This window comes from Channa argus, chromosome 1 (genome assembly GCF_033026475.1).
Source record: "Channa argus isolate prfri chromosome 1, Channa argus male v1.0, whole genome shotgun sequence".
Taxonomy (NCBI): Eukaryota; Metazoa; Chordata; class Actinopteri; order Anabantiformes; family Channidae; genus Channa; species Channa argus.
The window spans coordinates 52164646-52184251 of record NC_090197.1 but is presented as its reverse complement, the minus strand read 5'-3'; the positions used below and the strand labels follow the sequence as shown (position 1 = coordinate 52184251).

General features: G+C 38.8%; 1 protein-coding gene across 3 annotated transcripts in view; it reads left to right on the top strand.

Moving 5' to 3' along the window:
- The window catches only part of shtn1 (shootin 1), a 38782-nt gene that overhangs the window by 234 nt on the left and 18942 nt on the right, over nt 1–19606 (top strand). For all 3 annotated transcript variants that reach the window (XM_067475798.1, XM_067475789.1, XM_067475781.1), the window contains exons 2-9: nt 678–730; nt 2482–2542; nt 10629–10723; nt 14931–15090; nt 17498–17595; nt 18009–18090; nt 18393–18487; nt 18597–18740. In XM_067475798.1, the coding sequence (XP_067331899.1) occupies nt 678–730; nt 2482–2542; nt 10629–10723; nt 14931–15090; nt 17498–17595; nt 18009–18090; nt 18393–18487; nt 18597–18740 (788 nt within the window). The remainder of the gene's footprint in view (nt 1–677; nt 731–2481; nt 2543–10628; nt 10724–14930; nt 15091–17497; nt 17596–18008; nt 18091–18392; nt 18488–18596; nt 18741–19606) is intronic.

The following is a 19606-nucleotide window of genomic DNA, read 5'->3' as shown; positions in this document are numbered from 1 at the left end:
AGCGAGTGCGCAGAGATGTTTCTAGGATTTAGTAACGCAATTAGATTTTGTAGGGATTATGCGCCAGGGGGCATAAAAAAAAAATAAAAATCATGTGCTGTTTCGGACCCACATTATTCTTTAATAATGAAGATGCAGCTTTCGGCCGCACAAACTGAACCTTGGTCGCGTTTAGTCCAGAAAGTGCGCGCAAACTCGTACTGTGCGTTAGAGCGACAGAAAAAAGTACGACTGTACTTGTACACACTAATAGTTTAAGTGGTGCTGTTGGAGTCAACGACAACGTTGACTGATGAGGATTTTCCCACATGCTCACACAAGACCAACACCTTCAGTAAATACAATACTTACAGTAAAGGGCTCATACTCACAATAACTGTGTTGCTTTTGGCTACTAGCCCTGTTTAAGATCTGTTATCTTGGCACTGACCAGTCAGATCACTTTGTTCCTATGAATTTATCATAGAAGACACTTCCACATTTCCCCTTACAGTTTTAGCACCAGCCACAGGAAAAACTGTGTTGCTGTATTCCACAGGCAGGACTCCAGAAGGCTCAGGATGAGAAATGATCACATGCCTGTGCACTTGCAGACTTTTTAAACGGGAATACGTGACACTGGCTGTATAGTGATTCACTGATAAAAATGGCTTACTGGCATCCTTTACTCCCCACAGCCCTCCAGGAGTATGGAGGTCTGCAGAGGAAGCTGGAGACTGCAACCATGGAGGTATGTGATATTATCCATGCAAGTATGTAATTCTGACCGTCTCCAATATGATGACTATAGGTTATTGGCAGTAGCAGCAATAGAAATACCAGTAGGATCAGTTCACAGTTTCAATACAATAGTACTCGACCTAGCAGCAGGAGGAGACCCAGGGACAGCAGACGCAGAGATAGTTGCAGCAGTAGTAGGAGCTTGCTACCAACCATGAAGCTTCTTTTTCTTGGTGCTATTTGGGAAAGAGACAAATGACCAAATCCCATAAACAGCGTGTGCTGGTCTCATTTAACAGTTGGGTCAGAACCAACGCGTTATGGCAGAACAGAGAACAATCAGAAATAACGTGTCTGTCTATGACTGTTATCTGCAGGGTTGGAAAGTACTGATTAGTGTTGGGTCAGATCAGATAACAACTCATACTGCTGTGCAGTTATAAGGTTCTGTGGGCACTGGGAGTGGTTTTGAGGTGGTTTTGACTGGTTTTGAGGTGTTAAGCATTATAGTTTTCACGTGTTACACAACAGAACTAATATACAGAAGTGATCCGTTTTATTTGCTAATACAGTTACTTTAAATAAGTATCATCAAAATCCTATCACTTTTTAAAATTTGGATGAAGTGTTCTACTTGGATTTGTTTTTAAAGAATATTAAAGATTCTTCTTCGTAAACATGGACAGTCTTCTTTTGTCCCCCGATGTTGTCTCTTTAGACAAAATGTCCCTGTCAGAATCTGCACCTTTCAAACAAATACCTGTCTTCAGTTTCCTGAAGTCCACAAATTACGAGCAGCTTATTGACAACAAACAGTTCTGAAGTTAGCAACAGGCTACTAAAGTGTTTAGACCCAAAAAACATCTGAAACCTTCAGCAACACCTGCTGTCGTCCCTACACGTTGTATTATTAACATTAGAATAGAAGCTTGAATAATTAGCCTGTAGCTAATGTTAAAAATGAGCTTCTGACCAAGTTCAAACAAGATTTTTACCAAAGGCAAAAACTAGTTGACCTCTGTAGAAAATCCTCTACAGTGTTTGTTAGAAAACGAAATAAAATCCAATTGTTGTCTTTTCAGCTGCTGTAGCTTCAGCCACTGAGCAGTGAAGTGACCCAAGGCAGAGACAGAAGCTTATTGGTCCTCCGGTAGCCATAGCAAACACTGATTTGTTTGGTGCAGATAGAATTTTATAAGAAGAAATAAGTGAGAAAGATCTAAAATGAAAAATAAACCAATACAACATCTAAAAACTTCCAAATACTTTTTTTCTGAATACCGATTTTTTTCGCAACAAGGTCACATAGAACCTTGTGTCTAGTTTAGAAAGAGGATGAAATGTATCACTAACACCAGTCTTATAACTCAGGAAGTGTTGAGTTGGCATCAAATATGTCACATTTTATACTTATTTTACACACTCAATTCACCAACTGAATTCTAACAGCCGACCTAGACGCAGGAAATCTCCCCCATGTTGTGGATATAAGATGATACTATCAGAAAGTACGGTGATTACAGATCCTGACAGAGAAAATGCTCACTGCTATCTGGGCCATTGGAAAAACCAAAGACACAGAGCCAAATAGATGTGCACGACACCAAATGTAACAGATAATAACGGATCATAAATCATAACAGATACATGTCGAGAAGGACGTTTTTGATGTGATGTAAGTGAAACTGTAACTGAAGTTTGGAAGGCAAACAGCAGTGATCCTGTGCTAAAGCTGCTCTGTGTTTCTCTCTCTTACAAAAGTGCAAGAGGATGGAAGAGGAGAGAGATGAGGCCATTAAGAAGCTCAGCGAGTTCCACCAGGGTACGTTTATCTTACCTATATCTATCTATTATACACGTCCAGAAATGAGACTAAGACAACGCGTTTGGATTTTCTTTACTTGGACACAATGTTAGAGAGTCAGCATTGTTATAAGTTTGTCCCAGTGGCCGAATGCAGTACTGCGACCTGCAAGAATGCAGCTTTCAAGTCCGTCTCTCCGTTTATCAGTACTGCGAAATTCAATAGCATAATCACAGTGTCATGGCTACTGCTGTATAAAACTCATTTTGCTTACAAGTACGTACTGTTTGAGACACATTTCAATGATTTAAACCCAATTAGATGCAAACTCAAAAATAAAAAAAGTTTAAAAAAAAAGGGTTCAGTTAAATTTGAAGAGGGCAGAGGAAGAAAGAAAGTAAAGTTTAAGACAGAATCCGGAGGAGTGAAGCGAAAAAGCAGCTTATATGTTGATAATTGATTTGAACATTTCACCTGATTTTAATGAATTACTGCTAACAGATAATAATGTTATATTATACTCCGCACGAACATGGTTTTAATAGCTGTCTCCCACTTTTTGCCTCTCAAACATCTAAAAGGAGTTAGACCTCTGTAGTTCTAAAACCCTGCAGAAGGTTATGGGAGAAATAGGTTTGGTGCCTGAGTCATTAATGTGTAAATGTGAAACGATGAGACAGTGGAACTGTTTAGTTCACATTGTAGCAGCCAGCATAACAAAATCGAACTTCTCTTTGGAGGAAATCCCACAAATGTGGAGCTCAGCTTCAGAAACTATACTTGATGCAGGATTCTGGAAAAGACGGAGGAGCTGTTTAGTTTAGATGCTTTTAAGGTGGCCACATTTGGAACTTTAATCCCGGAACGGAAACAGAATTTGACGGGCATCTGACGGCTTTTGTCTCTTGGCAAAGTCAGTCAGTCTCGGAAATATGGTTTAAATGTTTTACATGAATTTTCCAAAGCCGTTTACCTCACAGGTTGAATGCTTTGCTATGAGCACTTCAGTAAAGACAGCATCTGAAATGGGGCAGCACATGTCAGAGGAAGGAGCAAATAGTTTGTCTTTGTAATGGTGACAGTTGTGTGGATTTTCATCTGTACAAATCTGGCCCATTCCCGTGTATTCAGCGATTCTCCAGCCAAAACACATATTGTGTTTGACTTGCGCGTTAATAGAGGCTGCTTCACTGTGCCAAGCAGCTGCATATTAGGACCTATTACGTGATTTCATAGCTCTTAGAAAATTGCTCCTATTCACAACGCTATAGCTGGGGGTGGGGCAGCAGGTTTTTTTGTGTGTGGGGTGGGGTGGTGGTGTGGGGGTAGTGGGAGGACAGGAGAAAAAGCCCCCAACACACAATCATGCCTTTTCAATTGGATGGCAAGGTTGATGACAACATGACCATTGTGTTATAATGATAACACCACAAAGGCATCTGCCCCCCTCATCAAGGCTTCACAGCGGCTGCAGATACAATTTAATTCACTGCTCCGTTGGCGGCGCTGATACCATTATGCAGCACGTCGGCACAGGGGTAATCACTGTCTTTCCTGAGAGGAGGATGAAAAAAGACAGGCACAAAAAATAGGGGAGAAAAGGGATGGAGTGATGATGATGGGGAAGTCGAAACTTACAATTAAGACTGCCAATTCTGACGTGTCATAGCCCCCCATCGACTTGTGCTCATGCACTTTCAACACTTCCACCGCTGTTTATTTACCATGGCTACCAGTAATTATAATTAACATGTCATTTAGTTCAAGGCGTCCTTTGGTAGGTTGTTGAGTGTGACCACAGCATTATGGAGCTGGCTAGAAAAGAGCGGAGAAGAGGCTGAGACTGAAAACCAGCAGCTAAGTGCTACTGAATGACGGATGCAGAGGACACAGGACAAACATGTGTATTGCCTGATGCTGGGGTTCATCAACTTCTTAATGAGGTGTCTGCGTGTCGCTGCACGAAAGGATTTGCCCACAGCAATTGTGCTAATGCTGAGTTTCTCTGTTGCTCAAGCTCAGTGTTTTATTAGGACGAGTTTTCAAGTTGACCTTTGTGTAGCAAAGTGGGATTGCAGCTTAGAGATTTAAGTTTGTTTGCTATTTTATAATATGCACAATGTTACACTGCACCGCTCCTCAGTCTATTTTATTTGTATTGCTTTCCTCACTGATTTCTAGCAGCTGGAGACTGTTTTCAATAATCAATTTAACCCACTGTAAACTACCAGCTGGCAAACATTTAGTCAAAGATGCAAACTTTTGCCATTTTATGGCCAAACAAAATCTGATTATTTAAAAAGCCAAACTAAAATACGCTGTTGTCGGCTTTGTGAGCTTTTTTAGCATCATCAGAGGTGATTTAGCGGTAAAAGGCATCATCACTCAGTAAAGTCTATGCTGTTTACCAGTGGACCAAGTGTCTTCGTATGGAGAGATTCTTCTATCTGACTGCGTCAAGAGCTTATTGTTTCAATTTGAAAGGATTATTTCAATATTTTATGTTCAAGTTTTGTAATAACTTCTCCTAAAACACTCCAGACTGTGTGAGTGCTCCCAGAAGTCCTGTGCTCCACCTCAAATGCTTATCCTCACCCTCAGGTGCTGCTGTGCGCTCACAAAACAAAACTTCTGCTCTCAGATAGACTCCTGTCTATCTCCAATGAGTGATCATAGCAGAGAAACTCATGGCTGCTGTTGTACAAAATCTTATGAAGGAAAAACAAAGTGAAATCACTGTGTAGCTGTGTCTACATCTCAGGTTAGTAACATTACGGCTGTTGCACCAGCAGCATGGCTGATGACATGATGGACACTTCTCTGTAATGTAATGTCATACAGTACCTCAAGGGTTCGCTCTCATATTTCTCCTTGCATCACAGCTGAAATGCACCATAGCAACAACCCACCACACAGTCCTGTTATTTACTGGAAGTGTCTTCACCCTGTCATACATTTATGGATTTAGGCCTAGAGTGTTTGCAGCATTGCTAAACCAAACAGATCACATCACGCAGCTGGAAGAGGACCATTGGTTCATAAACTGTACCTGGACAGTGACCTGACTGTGAAGCAGGTTCGTTTTCGTTGCCTTCACGTCAAAGCTGGAGACCAGCTCGAGGAAACAAATCTCTCCATCTAAGCAAGTGTTGTAAGTCTCTGGTAAGTTTGACTAACATTATTACTGTTTCAACAGCCACATCAATTCAGTAGCTGCCAAAATATCGAGGAAAGGATGTTGCATACACACTGCATTTAAATACATGTGGCTGCCAAAACTCCTACAGTAAATATAAGGTAAAGAACAACATGTGACTTCATGTGTGTCGTATGAATCAGACAGTGGTTGGATGTACATTTTTATTCATATTTAGAACAATATAATTAGCAAAATCAATTCAAACACTGCCTGCAAACAGAGGGTTTGTGAAACATCTCTTCAATGGCTGGAGAAAACATCTAAGTTGTTAACCGATTACTTGGTCCCTGACATATCAAAACAACAATATTTTTTATATTGAATTGTGATTTTGGAGAATTTATTCTGATGCAGTTTGAAATGTACTTTATCAGACCAGCAGGTGTTTATGCTATTAATCATAAAGAGAATTAGGCAGCCTACAAAAATATCTTATAAACTGTGTAGGAATTTTAGAAGCTCAAAAGCGGCAGTCAGTGTGGGGCTTGGCTCAGCTAGAGACAGTGTCCAAATGGGAAGATTCAGAATGTAGGATCATACACGTCCTCTCAGGGTTATGGCTTAAAGAAGTGCAGTGCTGACATCAACTTGTAATGGTTTGTCACGTCCTCACCTGCATGAACAACAAACACAGACATTACAAACCAGAAACGTGTAATTTAAAAAACAAACCTTTTACGAAAATAATAAAATTTGTGATCTGAAAAATAAATTATAGGCAAATGTGGTATATGACTAAGATGTGTTTTAACTTATAAATATGACCAGTACGAGAGCGAATACCAGAGACACCAGGAAATCATCGTGTCTCCATTGTGTTTTGGTTATTATGTATAAATGAAAAATATGTAATAATATGTAAATATGTAATATGTAAATGTAACTACCCTGAGATAAGGACTTGTCTCCTTCATAGCTGGTTGGACACAGCTCCAAGAATGTGAAACAGCACTTCACTCTTGTAGATATACAGGATAATGCTACATGCTGGACAAATGATTCACCCTTTGGTTGGCGGTTTGCTTCCCTTCCCGTTTTATGATTTATCAGCACAGCATGAATCATATCGGTTCAATCAACTATAAATCTAAGTGCATGCACAGAGATTAGGGAGCTTTTTGAGTATGCAGTCACACCTGAGAGCGAGGAGGAGGGTGTGAGGTGGAGCATACAGAGAGTTTGGGTTTTAAGAGAAAACATACAAAATAAGAACATAAAAGCGTTAATGTAAAATTAAAAATTAATAAGAAATAAAAAGATCCTGATATAACTCCATAGAAAAACACTGGGGCCTAATTATTCCTAATTCTGAGCACAGAATCTCTTTCTTGTAAAAGTCGGCCTTTCCCCAACAAAAACCGAAGTCATGGCAACACTCAAAGGTTAATGTTGAGCTCACGGCAGAGAAAACCACAACGAAAAAATACATTTAAATCAGATAGTTATTGCAATTTAAGATCTAAATACATATTTAAACAAGATTTGATGTTTTCTGTTGCTGTTTGAAAATTATATTTTAAAAAATGGTTTCATTTGGCACCGATTTCTTTGAGGTTGAATGAGCTGCAGGCAGGTTGCGAAGCTTCAGATAATCTGTCGTCTCAACCTACATCCTTCTACTTTTATTCATAATTTTTTTTTTAACGTTCATAAATTTACCAGTAAACATAATGGAGACTGAAAGGAAATATGAAATAAGCAAATTCAATACTCAATTTAGGTTCTATAAATAACTCAATGTCAACATCAAACATTTTGAGCTCTTTCCAGCGACATGGACCAGTTATATACATGAAACTTGTGGTCACATTTTTAGCCATGGCAAGTTTTCAAGATGCTATTTAGCTATTTAGCACTTGTGGTTTCAGCTTGGCTGTTCATTATTAACTATTGACCAGTAGTTGACAAAATGGTTCAGTGGTCCACTCACTTTTTGGCAACTTTTGACAATATCTCATGGTCTTCTGGACTTGGAAATTGTCCCACTCAAACAGCAGGAAGGTTGTGGTGGAGGTACAATGTATGTATCGTTGCATATTTTATGTAAATATTTGTAACATTTATTGAAAATTGACCTGTTGAAAACAATTCTGATATCAAACTCATGCACTTTCAAGTGACCCAGAAGCTTTATATCCTCTTAAGGGGCTACAAGCTTCAGTAGACAACAACTGTTGCCTGGGGCCCAGTGCTTATATTATTTTCTAATAATACCCTAAATATAGCTAAAATGGAATAAGAACAGAACAGGGACTCGTGTGCACATAAATATACTGATTAACAATGTTGATGGCCTGACACAGATAAGAAGACGAATAAAAATAAATTTGGGAAAAGTATTATAATACAATAATAAGATGAAATCTTCTCATGAAAACTTGTAGCCACATCCAACACTGTATCTCATATGTGGGAATTTCCTTAAGATGAGTGATCACATCATGAAGCTCGTTAAGCTTCTGTCAATAGTGTGCAAGCAGTCATCTGAGCAAATTGGTGCATTTAAGAAATCTAAACTTGAGGATAAAATGGAAACAGTTTTGCTCCTACTACATAAATCTACAGTGTCGTTCACTTGCTTGATTAAACACTGTGTTTCTTCTATAAAAATGCACCATTCTTCTCATGATATGTTTTACTAGGGCAACCCTATCACTGTAAGTACTACAGTGGCAGAAAAGAAATAAACACTAAAGGCGAAGGTTCCCTTCACCCTGGGTTAAGTGCAACATCACATGTATCATTCTTAACAAAAAACCCACATAAACTATTATTCATAGCCTTATACTCTGAAGTTGTTTCTTGCATGAATTCAGTCTATACTCAATACTTATTGGCCCTGGCTGATGAAAATAAAAAAGGTAGGGAACATTTTTTGAATACGAGATACATCGATTAACAACATTTAGTTCACTTCTTTTTGAATTCAAATCATAATGATGTACATAGGTCACTCACCATTTAGGCAACTCAGGTGTTAGACACAATAAAAAACACAAATATACTTCACTGTCAAGTGTTACAGGATTCTTATCTTAATTAACTGCACAATGAAACGAGACGTCACCTGTACGTATGCACCCACTCGTTTAGACCATCCTAATTATGTTCTTTGTTTCCTTGATGGCATTTTGAGCAGAAGGACTGGCCATGAGTCGACTTTTTAAGTTTGTATTGACATGAATGCAGTTATTCCGAAGAATTATAAATGCTGCTTTTCATACTTGATTTACATTGTCAACATTATCCGTGGAGCCTGGTGATGAGTGGATCTCTGTGCACATGAATATGCAGGATTTTGTCACTGGCCAGGCACATGTTTCTGTTATCTGGTCAATGACCAGATGTGACACTAACACAATGTTTTTCAAAAAGTTGATGTTCGTTACTAGTGGGGCCTGAGAGGCTACTAACTATGTAATATTGACAAAACTAAATTCAGAGAGTATTAAGATCTCTTTCTTCAAGTTTTGCCTGGCAGAAGTTTGTTAGAATTTTTTCTGTAATACTGTGGGTCAGGGACTGAGATATACCAGAACAGTTATTCTGGGAATCCCACAGTGCCTTGCAAGCAGTTTGATTTTGTCACGTAAAAAATTAATACGATCAAACATTGCATTGTGACCACATTTGTAAAAACATTTGGTAAAATGGAAGAGATTGAAACCACTAGACTCTTCAAGGAATTGGCCATCCAGCCAAAATTGATCACTCTAAAAGAGCTTCAGAGCTTCTCTGCAGAGATGGCAGAATCCGCTTGAACAATGAATATCTCAGCAGCAAGTCAGTCTCAGAAAAAGTCAAATAGCCCCCTTAGAGTTTATAAAATAAAATCCCAAGCAGTATGACTGGTGAACACCACTGCTCATTCTGTTAATACCACTGCCACCACCGTGCTTCACCATAGAGATATGGTGAAGCACAGTGGTGGCAGCATCATGCTATGTGGGGACAAGGAGACTGATCACAACTACGGTAAGGAATAATTGAAAGAGGTCTTTGATAAAAACCTGTTGTGCACAGTGTGGTAAATGGACAACACTTCAACTTTCAAAATGACAACAACTATAGAGAAACCTAAAGATGGCAGCTTACAGTGATGTATCTACTCTGATGGAACTTGAGGGAATCTGCCAGAAAGAATGAGATAAACTGCCCAAATTCAGGTGTAAGCAGGTGTGATGCCTCTAATGTATTTGTAAATGAAAGATTTCATTTTCCGATCAGTTATCATGTTTCACTTATTTAATGTTGGACACAGTGAAACTGTTACAGATCAACCTGAATAATTTCTGAAGTCACTCTAAAACAATATAAGATGACAATGCAAAAGTCCCATAATTTCATATCGAGTAAATATGGCTCAATGTACTTTAATGCTTTAGCATCTTCATATGTTTAAATAACTGGTTTCATTTGCTGTGCCATGTGTACATCTTTTTGAGACCAATTTGTCATTGCGACCTTCCTAAAACCTAAATTCACTACCTTTTAGTCAGTATATTATAAAGGCCTGCTGCAGAGAAGTGTTATGCCTCCACCACCATTCTTCACAGTAGGGATAGTGTTTCTGTGCTGATTTGAAGTGTTTACTGCTTCATGCGAAGAGAATTTGTGATTGGAAGTCACCAGTTTAATCCCTAGCCCAACATGATGCATGGAGCAAGTGAAAAACCTCTGTTCCCCTCCCCCCCCCCCCTTCATAAACACTGCGGTGTGTGTGAGCAGGTTGCTAAATCCCAACTCCTCCCGTAGAGATGATTACAATGTGATTGTACTGTGCAGCTTCCAGGTGTAAATGTGTGTAACTGTGTGAATGTGATCCTGGAAAAAGAACTAGCCTCTCAGTGAAATTACCCTGAATGAATAAAAGTTAAAATGTCTGTAATTCTCTTTTTGTCCTAGTGTCACAGATGGTCCTTGAAGAGGTCAGTACAATTCAGGAGAACCTGGAGATTGAGAGGACATGTAGAGCAAGTGCTGAAGCCCTAGCATCTAAGGTACAGCCTACCACTGTTCAAAGACAATGACCAAGTGGTCGCTCACGCTCTGTACTGTTTCTATTACATGTTTCTAAAACATGCTCACAACTGGGAAAATGGCATTATTACTTTAATTATCATTGATCAGATGTGTAAAATCCATTGATTTAGAACAGGTTTGGCCAAACAAATGCTACAGGATCAAATCAGTCATTTCAGATGATTCTTTGGTCACTTTGACACATTCAGTTTGCATTTTCCAGTCAATCTGTGGTCTGCTGCTGTCACTAGATCTCTGTGTCTGAAATTGCATTGGATCCCTTTGATTCTGAGCAAACTTTATTAGAATCCTTGCTAAAATTTGTTTGCTTAAATAAGTTTGAGAATGAGGAAACTTGGCATACAGGCATTATCCAGCCCACCAGTGTTGAGCTTACCACTGTAATCATGTATCATTCAATTTCTGAACAAAGCCCCTCACAGAAGTGAAAGGCTGAGGTAGGAATGTGGTAAAGGTTGTCCTTTAGCCATTTTTTCATATTGTTCATTAAAGCCTGTCCTGTTCGGAAGAACAACTTTAAAACAATCACAGAATATTTAGGATAGAATTTTTACAGCCTAATCATTTCACCAAAATGCTGGAGGACCAAATTATTTTCTTAGATAAGGTTTGAAGTTTCAATTAATCAATCAATCCATCTTTACTGTCCCCAAGGAAATTTGATTTGCAGCAAGGTGAATAATGATGGTATTTATCTGAAAAAGCAAAGCAAAGAAAATCGATTTTAATATAATAATAGTTACCATTAATTAGAATATTTACGGTAAATCAGTTGGTTGGTTTAGAAAACCTGGATTTAATTCAGTTCAGTTCAGTTTACAAATCACATCAAAATCATCGCACAGCCCTTTTCAAGTCCAAGGTCAGGACCCGACACAACTAGAGAGAAGAACACAATAAATCCCCCTTGAGCAAATAAGTACGTACCTCTTCTCATTAAATTATTATGACAATGTGATTTGTTCTTGATACATAAAGTGTATATCTTCTATTGAGCTATTGATCAATCTCTTCCAAACATATTAAACCACAATTAACCTTTGCAAAGAGGAATGTGTTGGAAAACAACACTGGTTTATCTTTGCAAAACACGTTACTACACTAAGATGTGCTGCATTTTTTCCAAATGTGTTTCTACTGTTTTGCTTCTTTTCAAATAAAAAGATCAGCATCCAAAAAAGTATGCAGCAAGTCTTTAATGTTGTACTTTTACTTAATGGATGCAAAGGTACTAATTTGAAATTTTCTACGTGTGCACAAAGTGAATATTTAGCAACTAGTGAATCATGTGTGACGACCGGCCATTGCTTTGGAATATGGGAGATAAATTATACCAATCAGCCACAAAATAAACCACCATCATTAGCATAAAGCCTGTTTCGCACATGAACTCTGGACAATGTTAGGAGAATTTAGGCCTTTCAGACATGCAACTCACAGCGAGAGATCGGGAGAGAGAAGCATCCACAGGTGTGATCAGCGCACACAGGAGGCCGGTGTGATATAAAGTTTTAAATTTGGGAAACGGTGTTTTGTTTACAGCACGTCAGACCCATGCAACTAATAAAAATCACTCAATCACTCGACTACAACCGCAGTTGAGTGGTAGAAAAGACATCAACACGCCCACTTGATCGCTTTTATACATACAAACGATTCTACAGAGAGCAGTGTGCTACACGCGCGAGTTTATGCAAATAATACAGACATTGCACTGGGGGCTCGAAGGAAATAATAAGGATAATGCAGCGTTTTACTAGGACATTTTCGTTAGGACATTTTCGTTCACACATACGGCCACTCCTAAGAAAGTCAGGAGAATCTCAGAGTTCCAGTACATGTCTGAAAGGGGCTTAAGTCAGTTCTTAACCCTGATGTGCTGGAAGCAGGACAATAGGCAGCATAAGGATCCGAGTGACTTTAACCGGAATCAAAGTGTTATCACTGCACAACTGGGTCAGACATTGTCCAAAACCACAGGTCTCGTTTGGGATTCCCACTTATGCTGGTGTGGATCTACCAATGGTGACAACTAAAGTGGCCAAGGCTCAGTGATGCAAAGTAGAACCTGTCTGGTCAAGTTCCTCAGAAGAGCTAAGAACTGCAGCTTGCTGCATATAGATCTGCACAGCTGCAAATCCGCTAGAGTGCTCACACTGGTTTTAATGTTGTGGCCGATCAGTGTATTTTTGTGCAAAATGTGTTATTAGCTTTAGAAAAGACAGCGTATCGAGCTCTGTCCACTGAAAATGGCAGTAATAAACTAGCCCACTCCTGGTCTGACAGCAGGAATTAATCAATGTGTTCTTAAGAATATAGTGACTAAAAGCTTGCTTTGTGGCAGCCTAAGTGACTCCTCTCTATCAAGGTTTATATGATGTCTTTGGTCTTTTCTGCTTTCCACTTCGTTGCCCCACTTTGCTAAAATAAAACAGTGTCCAGAGGATAGTTAGTCCTTATGCGCCTTCCTTGTTAACATAGCAGGATGTATGAGCACAGGCAAGCAGAAAGACTGATAGTCCTTCATTAGCTACATCAAGAAACAAGTCAAATTCACTATTCACTTACATTAGAGTAACACATTTATTTACCATTAACGCATAAGCACTGTGAGTAGAACAGGCCTGAAATGAGACTTGTTGTTGAACTTTTGGTAGGATTCAAGTCCAACACTCAGAGGGTGTTAACGTCAATTTATTTAAATTTAAATCTAACCCAAAATCTCACAAAAGAATAGGAATTTTCATCTTTGCATTAATCTCATTCTACCCAGTGAGGATAATTTTGCATATCAAATATGCCCAAGGCCACCAGAACGAAAAAAGGGAAAGTTCCTTAAATACACACTATTTAGAATTAAAAAGCAACCAGAGGGAGTCAGCAATCAGCAAGTGTTTTTGTTGCTTATAGTCTTTGTAATGTTGTGTGATGGAAGGTAAGATGAAGGGGCTTTGGCTTTGTAATGGTGACCTCCAGAGAGTGGAGCCTGATGCTATGTCAGCCTCGATTCATCTGAGTATGTAATTTTATACATACATCTTCACCAATTGTAGATTATTATCAGAAGAATGTGATTCCATGTTATGTATTGTTGATTGCAGTTCCGAAAAATAAAAAAATATGAAAAAAAAAAAAAACTAGATGTAGCTTGAAGGGCATCATCAAAAGATGGAATCACTGCAATCTGCTCTCACCAGGATGCCATTAATAAATGTTTCTTTTATGGCTTGCCTTTTCCATTTCTTTTTTTCCTTTCCCCAGGCACTTTTCTTCCCTCAAATGACAAAGAAAAAAAAAACATGCATAATTGGCATCCATCTCTTTCCCATAGGCTTTCATGTTTTAGTTAGCAACATTCTCCTTAATTGATAAATATGGCTGCACTGATGATTGAACTTCTAGAGATGGAACGGCTATTGTGACAGTTCAGTGTGCATGCTAGTAGAATTGATCAAGTTACAAAGAATTTCAAACTAAAACAATCAAACCCCACAGAAGGAAACAGGTTAGACGTGATAATCACAGAAAAACTGGTGCACAGAAATGCAAAATGCAAATACATGTCAAATCCAAAAACTGTGATTACATCTTAAAGGAGAGATATTCACTGTCTTTGGCTGCTTCCCTCATCTGTTTGTGCTCGTCTAATGATGAATGTTTTTCACACCTTAATATTGCCTTTGCATGCATCCTGCCATTATGACTGATTGCATGGCCAAAAAAAGAGTAAATCAGAACATCTCATCTGCCCCATTTGTTGCTCTACTACCTCATTTCTCTGGCTGTTTTTCAGTGGCTTAATACAAAGAACACTTGTCACTCTATGCATATTTTGGAAAATTGAGGTGCTGTAGTCTCTGTTTTTGGTTGGTTTCATGTCAGCTTATAGAGAAGATTTGTGCATATTCAGCGGTTGTTTTGTGATTTTGTCAACTAATCGCACATTGTGGCATTGTGAGTGTATCATCCTGTTAAGTGAAATGATTTACTTTTTACTTTGTATTACCTCTGTTATGCTGGATTGCTATATGGTTCACAATGGTATAAATAAATCTGATTTAAATTTGAGAAATATAAAATATTGTAAAATAGTGCTATTGATCTCTTTTCTTCAATATTCTTCATGATTTCTTTTACGTTTCCCTCTGTTTCCTCCTACTGTAGTTGAGCTATCAGAACCGCTCTCTGAAGAGGAAGAGCATGATGCTGCTGTCCCACCTCAGCCCAGAGACCCTCACAGACATCAACCTTGAAGAGGAAGAGGATGGTGAAGACCTGCATGCAGCCAGAGAAGTCTGCCTCTCATCCCAAAGCACTATTTCAGGTACAGAATGTCCCCAAGTTGTCCAACTATCAGGGAGTTCTAAAATGGTAAATAGTCGCTTATATAGCGCTTTTATCCAAAGCGCTATACAATGTAGCTTCCCATTCACCCATTCACACACCGATGGCAGTTTAATATTCTGGGGCAACTTGGGGTTCAGTGTCTTGCCCAAGGACACTTCGACTTGTAGCCAGGAGCGGGGATTGAACCACCGACCCTGTGGTCCATGGTCAACTGCCTTACCAACTGAGCTACAGCCGCCCCTGTTCTGTTTGTCCAGTAATATCAGTGGTGTTATACAGACAGACAATATGATTTCCTTGTTGAGGATGAATAAACAAAATACACATTTATCACAGAAACCCTTGGTAACAAGGTGAGAGATGTAAGTACTTCCGATGCAGATGATGTCTAATCAAAGAGCTCTTGATGAATTATGGAATGGGAGGGATCTTAATCCACATAGCAGGAATTCTGAAAATATGTGTCTTAGGCATGATCAATAATATTTTTTCAAAAAACAGCTCCTATCTACAATGCAGGATCCGTGTATGTTATATTATGGCTGCAATTAGGCAACTAAAACACTGGACAGTCTTTCAGAAAGTCATCAAATGATTATAGTCATGTCCAAAAGTTATAACCCCCTCTATTATTTCCATGTTTTGTTTTGTGTTAAAACATGTTAAAACATAATGGAAATCATCTAATTGTATCGGAACTGAGTAGTGGGAGAATACAAGCAGGTTGTCTCTTACAAGTTCCATAACTTTATAGAAAGTAAAGCACTAAATTGGTGAAGTGCTCGTTTACCAGACTTTAGCATGAACTTACTGTAGTAAAGTACTGTGGTCTCAAGTATTTAGCTTTCAGTAAGGACAAACATATATTTAAACAATATCTACAGTATAATGGGCCAAATATGTCAATAACTCTTCTGTAAATAGCTGAGCTATACATCACATAGTTCCTCCACATAGTGACTCCTAAACTGTCTGAAATACAGTATCGGTGAATTAATTTTCTCTGGGAAATGCCATGGTCACTTCCCTTCCTCAACCAGTAATTAAACCTTGGGTGATAATGGATTTATACTCCATGCTTTTCTATCACGTTGTTGAAGACTGTCAGCATTAAAAGCAGGCGATTATCATGTCATTTGCAAATGATACACTGTTTTGCTTGTGATGACCGATTACAGACATAAGTTGACTTGCTTCAAGATTGTGGGCTTAATAAAGTGAAAATTCATAATTACATGTTAATGGATATCCAGTCAAAGCAGACTCTGGCAAGGAGCAAATAGGATGCTTTTGCCACATATAGGTCTAAACTAAAATCGCACAACATGTGCTTTAGATACTGAGCTGAGTTTGTAAGTAAGACCCACGGAAGGTCGGCCACTGTCCAACCAGTCAGTTGTTCAGACGCTGTGGCATTTTCATTGGATTTTGGAATTTTTCTCAACAGAATACTTAACACATGACATTCTATTCCTTAACCAAACACAGGTTTCGGTGCCACTGACCTTCTGCTTAACTAATCGCCTAAATGTCTCAGCCTGGTCGTACTGTGAGCTGTTTTGTATTAACAGATTGAATCTTTGTGTAATTTTAAAGATTTAAAACTAATTGTCAGATTTGCTTCAAATGCATATACATTAGGGCAGTTTTCCTTTTTACATCTACACCAATACAATCTGTTGATGCTACTCTTTGTTTTTTTCTTCCACATTATTGAAAAGGAACCACAATAAATGGATAGTGCAGTACATTAATCGGGGCTCCTAGTTTTTTTATATGGTTAATAATTGTAATCAGTGCATTATGTGTATTCTGGCCTCAGTTGTTCCTGCATTCTACTCCAATAGCTCACACCACACGTTTCCTACAGATAACTCATCCTCCTACAGGGAAAGATGTGGCAAATTCTTCTTCCTGTAGAAACTGTAGTGGCTACAGTATGTTTAGACCTAGCAGGCAGAGCCAAAATGTGTTTTCAAACAATGTGTGCTTTTTTTCCATAATGATGATATGGAATATAGATATGTTGCATTACAGTCTACTTAATAATGCAGCATGTTATCGATTTAAAAGTGAGTAATGTTTTTATTTTTCACACCTATGGTTTATTAATCGTGTACACTTGATCAGCCTTTTTTATGTTTTTGTGTGGCTGTGATCTGTCCTGCTTTTCTGTAATGACCAAACAAGCTTCCCCCCTCGGGGATGAATAAACTTATCCAGCTTTCTGAATCCATGTGGCAGAACATACAGTAAGACATCAGAACTTGTAATCCTCTGCTCGGGGAACTGTCATGATCGCCAGCTTGTTAACCTTCCAGCTCGAGCAGTAGACCGGATGCTATGTGTGTGCGACAATAATGTTGGGATTTTATGTGTTTCAGAGCTACGAGAGAAGTTGGAGTCAACACTAATGGAGAAAAATCAAGCCATAACTAATCTTGTTGCAGTACAAGACCAACTGAAGACAACCAGGGATGAGGTAAGTTGAGGCATGTTTTCATCTGTTTTACAATGCTTTGACCAATCAGACTCCATAATAAATCGGTTTGACCAACAAGGCTCGTAAATTGTTGAAAACGCGACACTGTTTTTTAGCTTGTTGAGCATAAAAATAAATAAATAAATAAAAAAATAGAACTCGAAACTGCAGCTTTGCACAGAGAAAATTGTAATGTGTTAAATTTCATTATCGATTTACAAATGATAAACAGCGTTTATTGCAAATGTTGCTGATTAATCTAACAATTTTCGTAGACAAATTTGTAACCTTGTAGCGTGTGAATCAACACTCACAAGTGACTTGATGATTCGACATTAATATTGTTTACTATAAACTATACTGCAAACTGTATTTTTTGCCCATAGTGTTTTTCTCCCATCTTCCATTTGCAGCTGCTAAAGGAGAAACACTGTAACAGTCTTTTGATCGCTGAGACCCTGCAGCAAAAGAAGCTTCTTGGGAAATATAACAGAGGTTAGAGGAAGGTGTAATGTTTCTTTTCTTCCTCGGTTTGAATTCCATATCAGAATACAGTGGGCATTGCATTACTCGATCTTTTATCTGTAGTTTTTATTCTAAAATCGTGTGACTGTATGGTGTTTATTTTTACTTTGACTGCTTTATAGCTTGGTTAAGAAAAGTACAAGATCCTTCTCCTAGAAAAGTTGCTGTTTAAATGTCAAGAAAAGGAGAAAATGACTTGCAATTTTCTGCAAATGAAAGAAAAGTTATTATTATTTACATGCAGTCATGTAAACATGTGGATCTTTGTCCAGTGTCTCAGTTTGCTGTGGAGGAATATGAGACCTTGCAGGACACACTGGACCTAGAGCGCGATCTGAGGATGGAGGCAGAGAACTTTGCCAGAGCAGTGAGTTTTTTCACTAGACATCCATGTTCCTCATTTAATGACATTTGTATTGTTTTACATTGTTTGATTTTTTTGTGTGTTGAAATACCGTGTGCTGAATTTGTCTTAGATGTTGGTTGAGCAAAAAAAGCTGAAGAGACAGAGTCTAATCCTAATGAGCTCCTCATCCAGCCAAGCTCTTCAGGAAGCCCTCAGCCAGGTGGCCAGACTGACCCAGGATCTGGAGACACAGACGTTGGAGCACCAGGACCAGGTCTGTGTACACAAACTTCAATGATTTACTGAACATTTACAGTGGGTGGTTGCAAGTTTCCCACTGGGGTACAGGGGGCAAAGGTTTGTTGTTGTATATCTTCTCTGTGTTGACACTGATGAGGAGATGCTGCTCACTGGGATTAATTGTTTGCTGTCTAGCTGAACAATGTTACTACATCACTGTGCATTTACATTACTCTATGCACACAGAGCTGCATATAGTCCATCGTAGATGTCACTTCAGGTCCAACTCGCCTGGGGTGTGAGGATGTTTTGGATCAATGTATACAGTAAGAATAATATAAAAAAATCCACATAGTAACCAGCCTAAACCGACAGAGCTCTCGTCAGGTCTTTGGCACTGGGAAATCCACATTTGCAGTTGCTGGACATACTTGTCCTTGACCTACCTGCTTACCTAAATATATTATGTGTGAGTGTGAATGAGAAGCAGTGTAAAGCTCTTTAAGTACCAATAGGTGGAAAAGTGCCGTATAAATGCAGAACATTTTACTTTGTCCTGCAGATAATGATCTGGCAGAACAAAAGCAGAAATCTCCAGGGCTTGAGGATTTAGAGGCCAATACCCATAAGGACAAGAAATTTAGCCTGCAGGCTGAAACCACAGTACCACAGTTCCAAGACTTTATCACCCGGCTGGAACTTCGTCTTACTTTGAGGTTGAGCAGAGGCAATAGACTGACAGGCAATCACGAAGGCATGATGCAGGCTAAGTGGAGCTAATATAATCCAAGTTGTTATGTGCAACATGAGGGTCACCACCCAGCCATCTTTTAACAAGGGTAATGGACCATGCACCCTGAGCCCGAAGACAGTTCAGCTTAGACATTTCTACAAACGTGT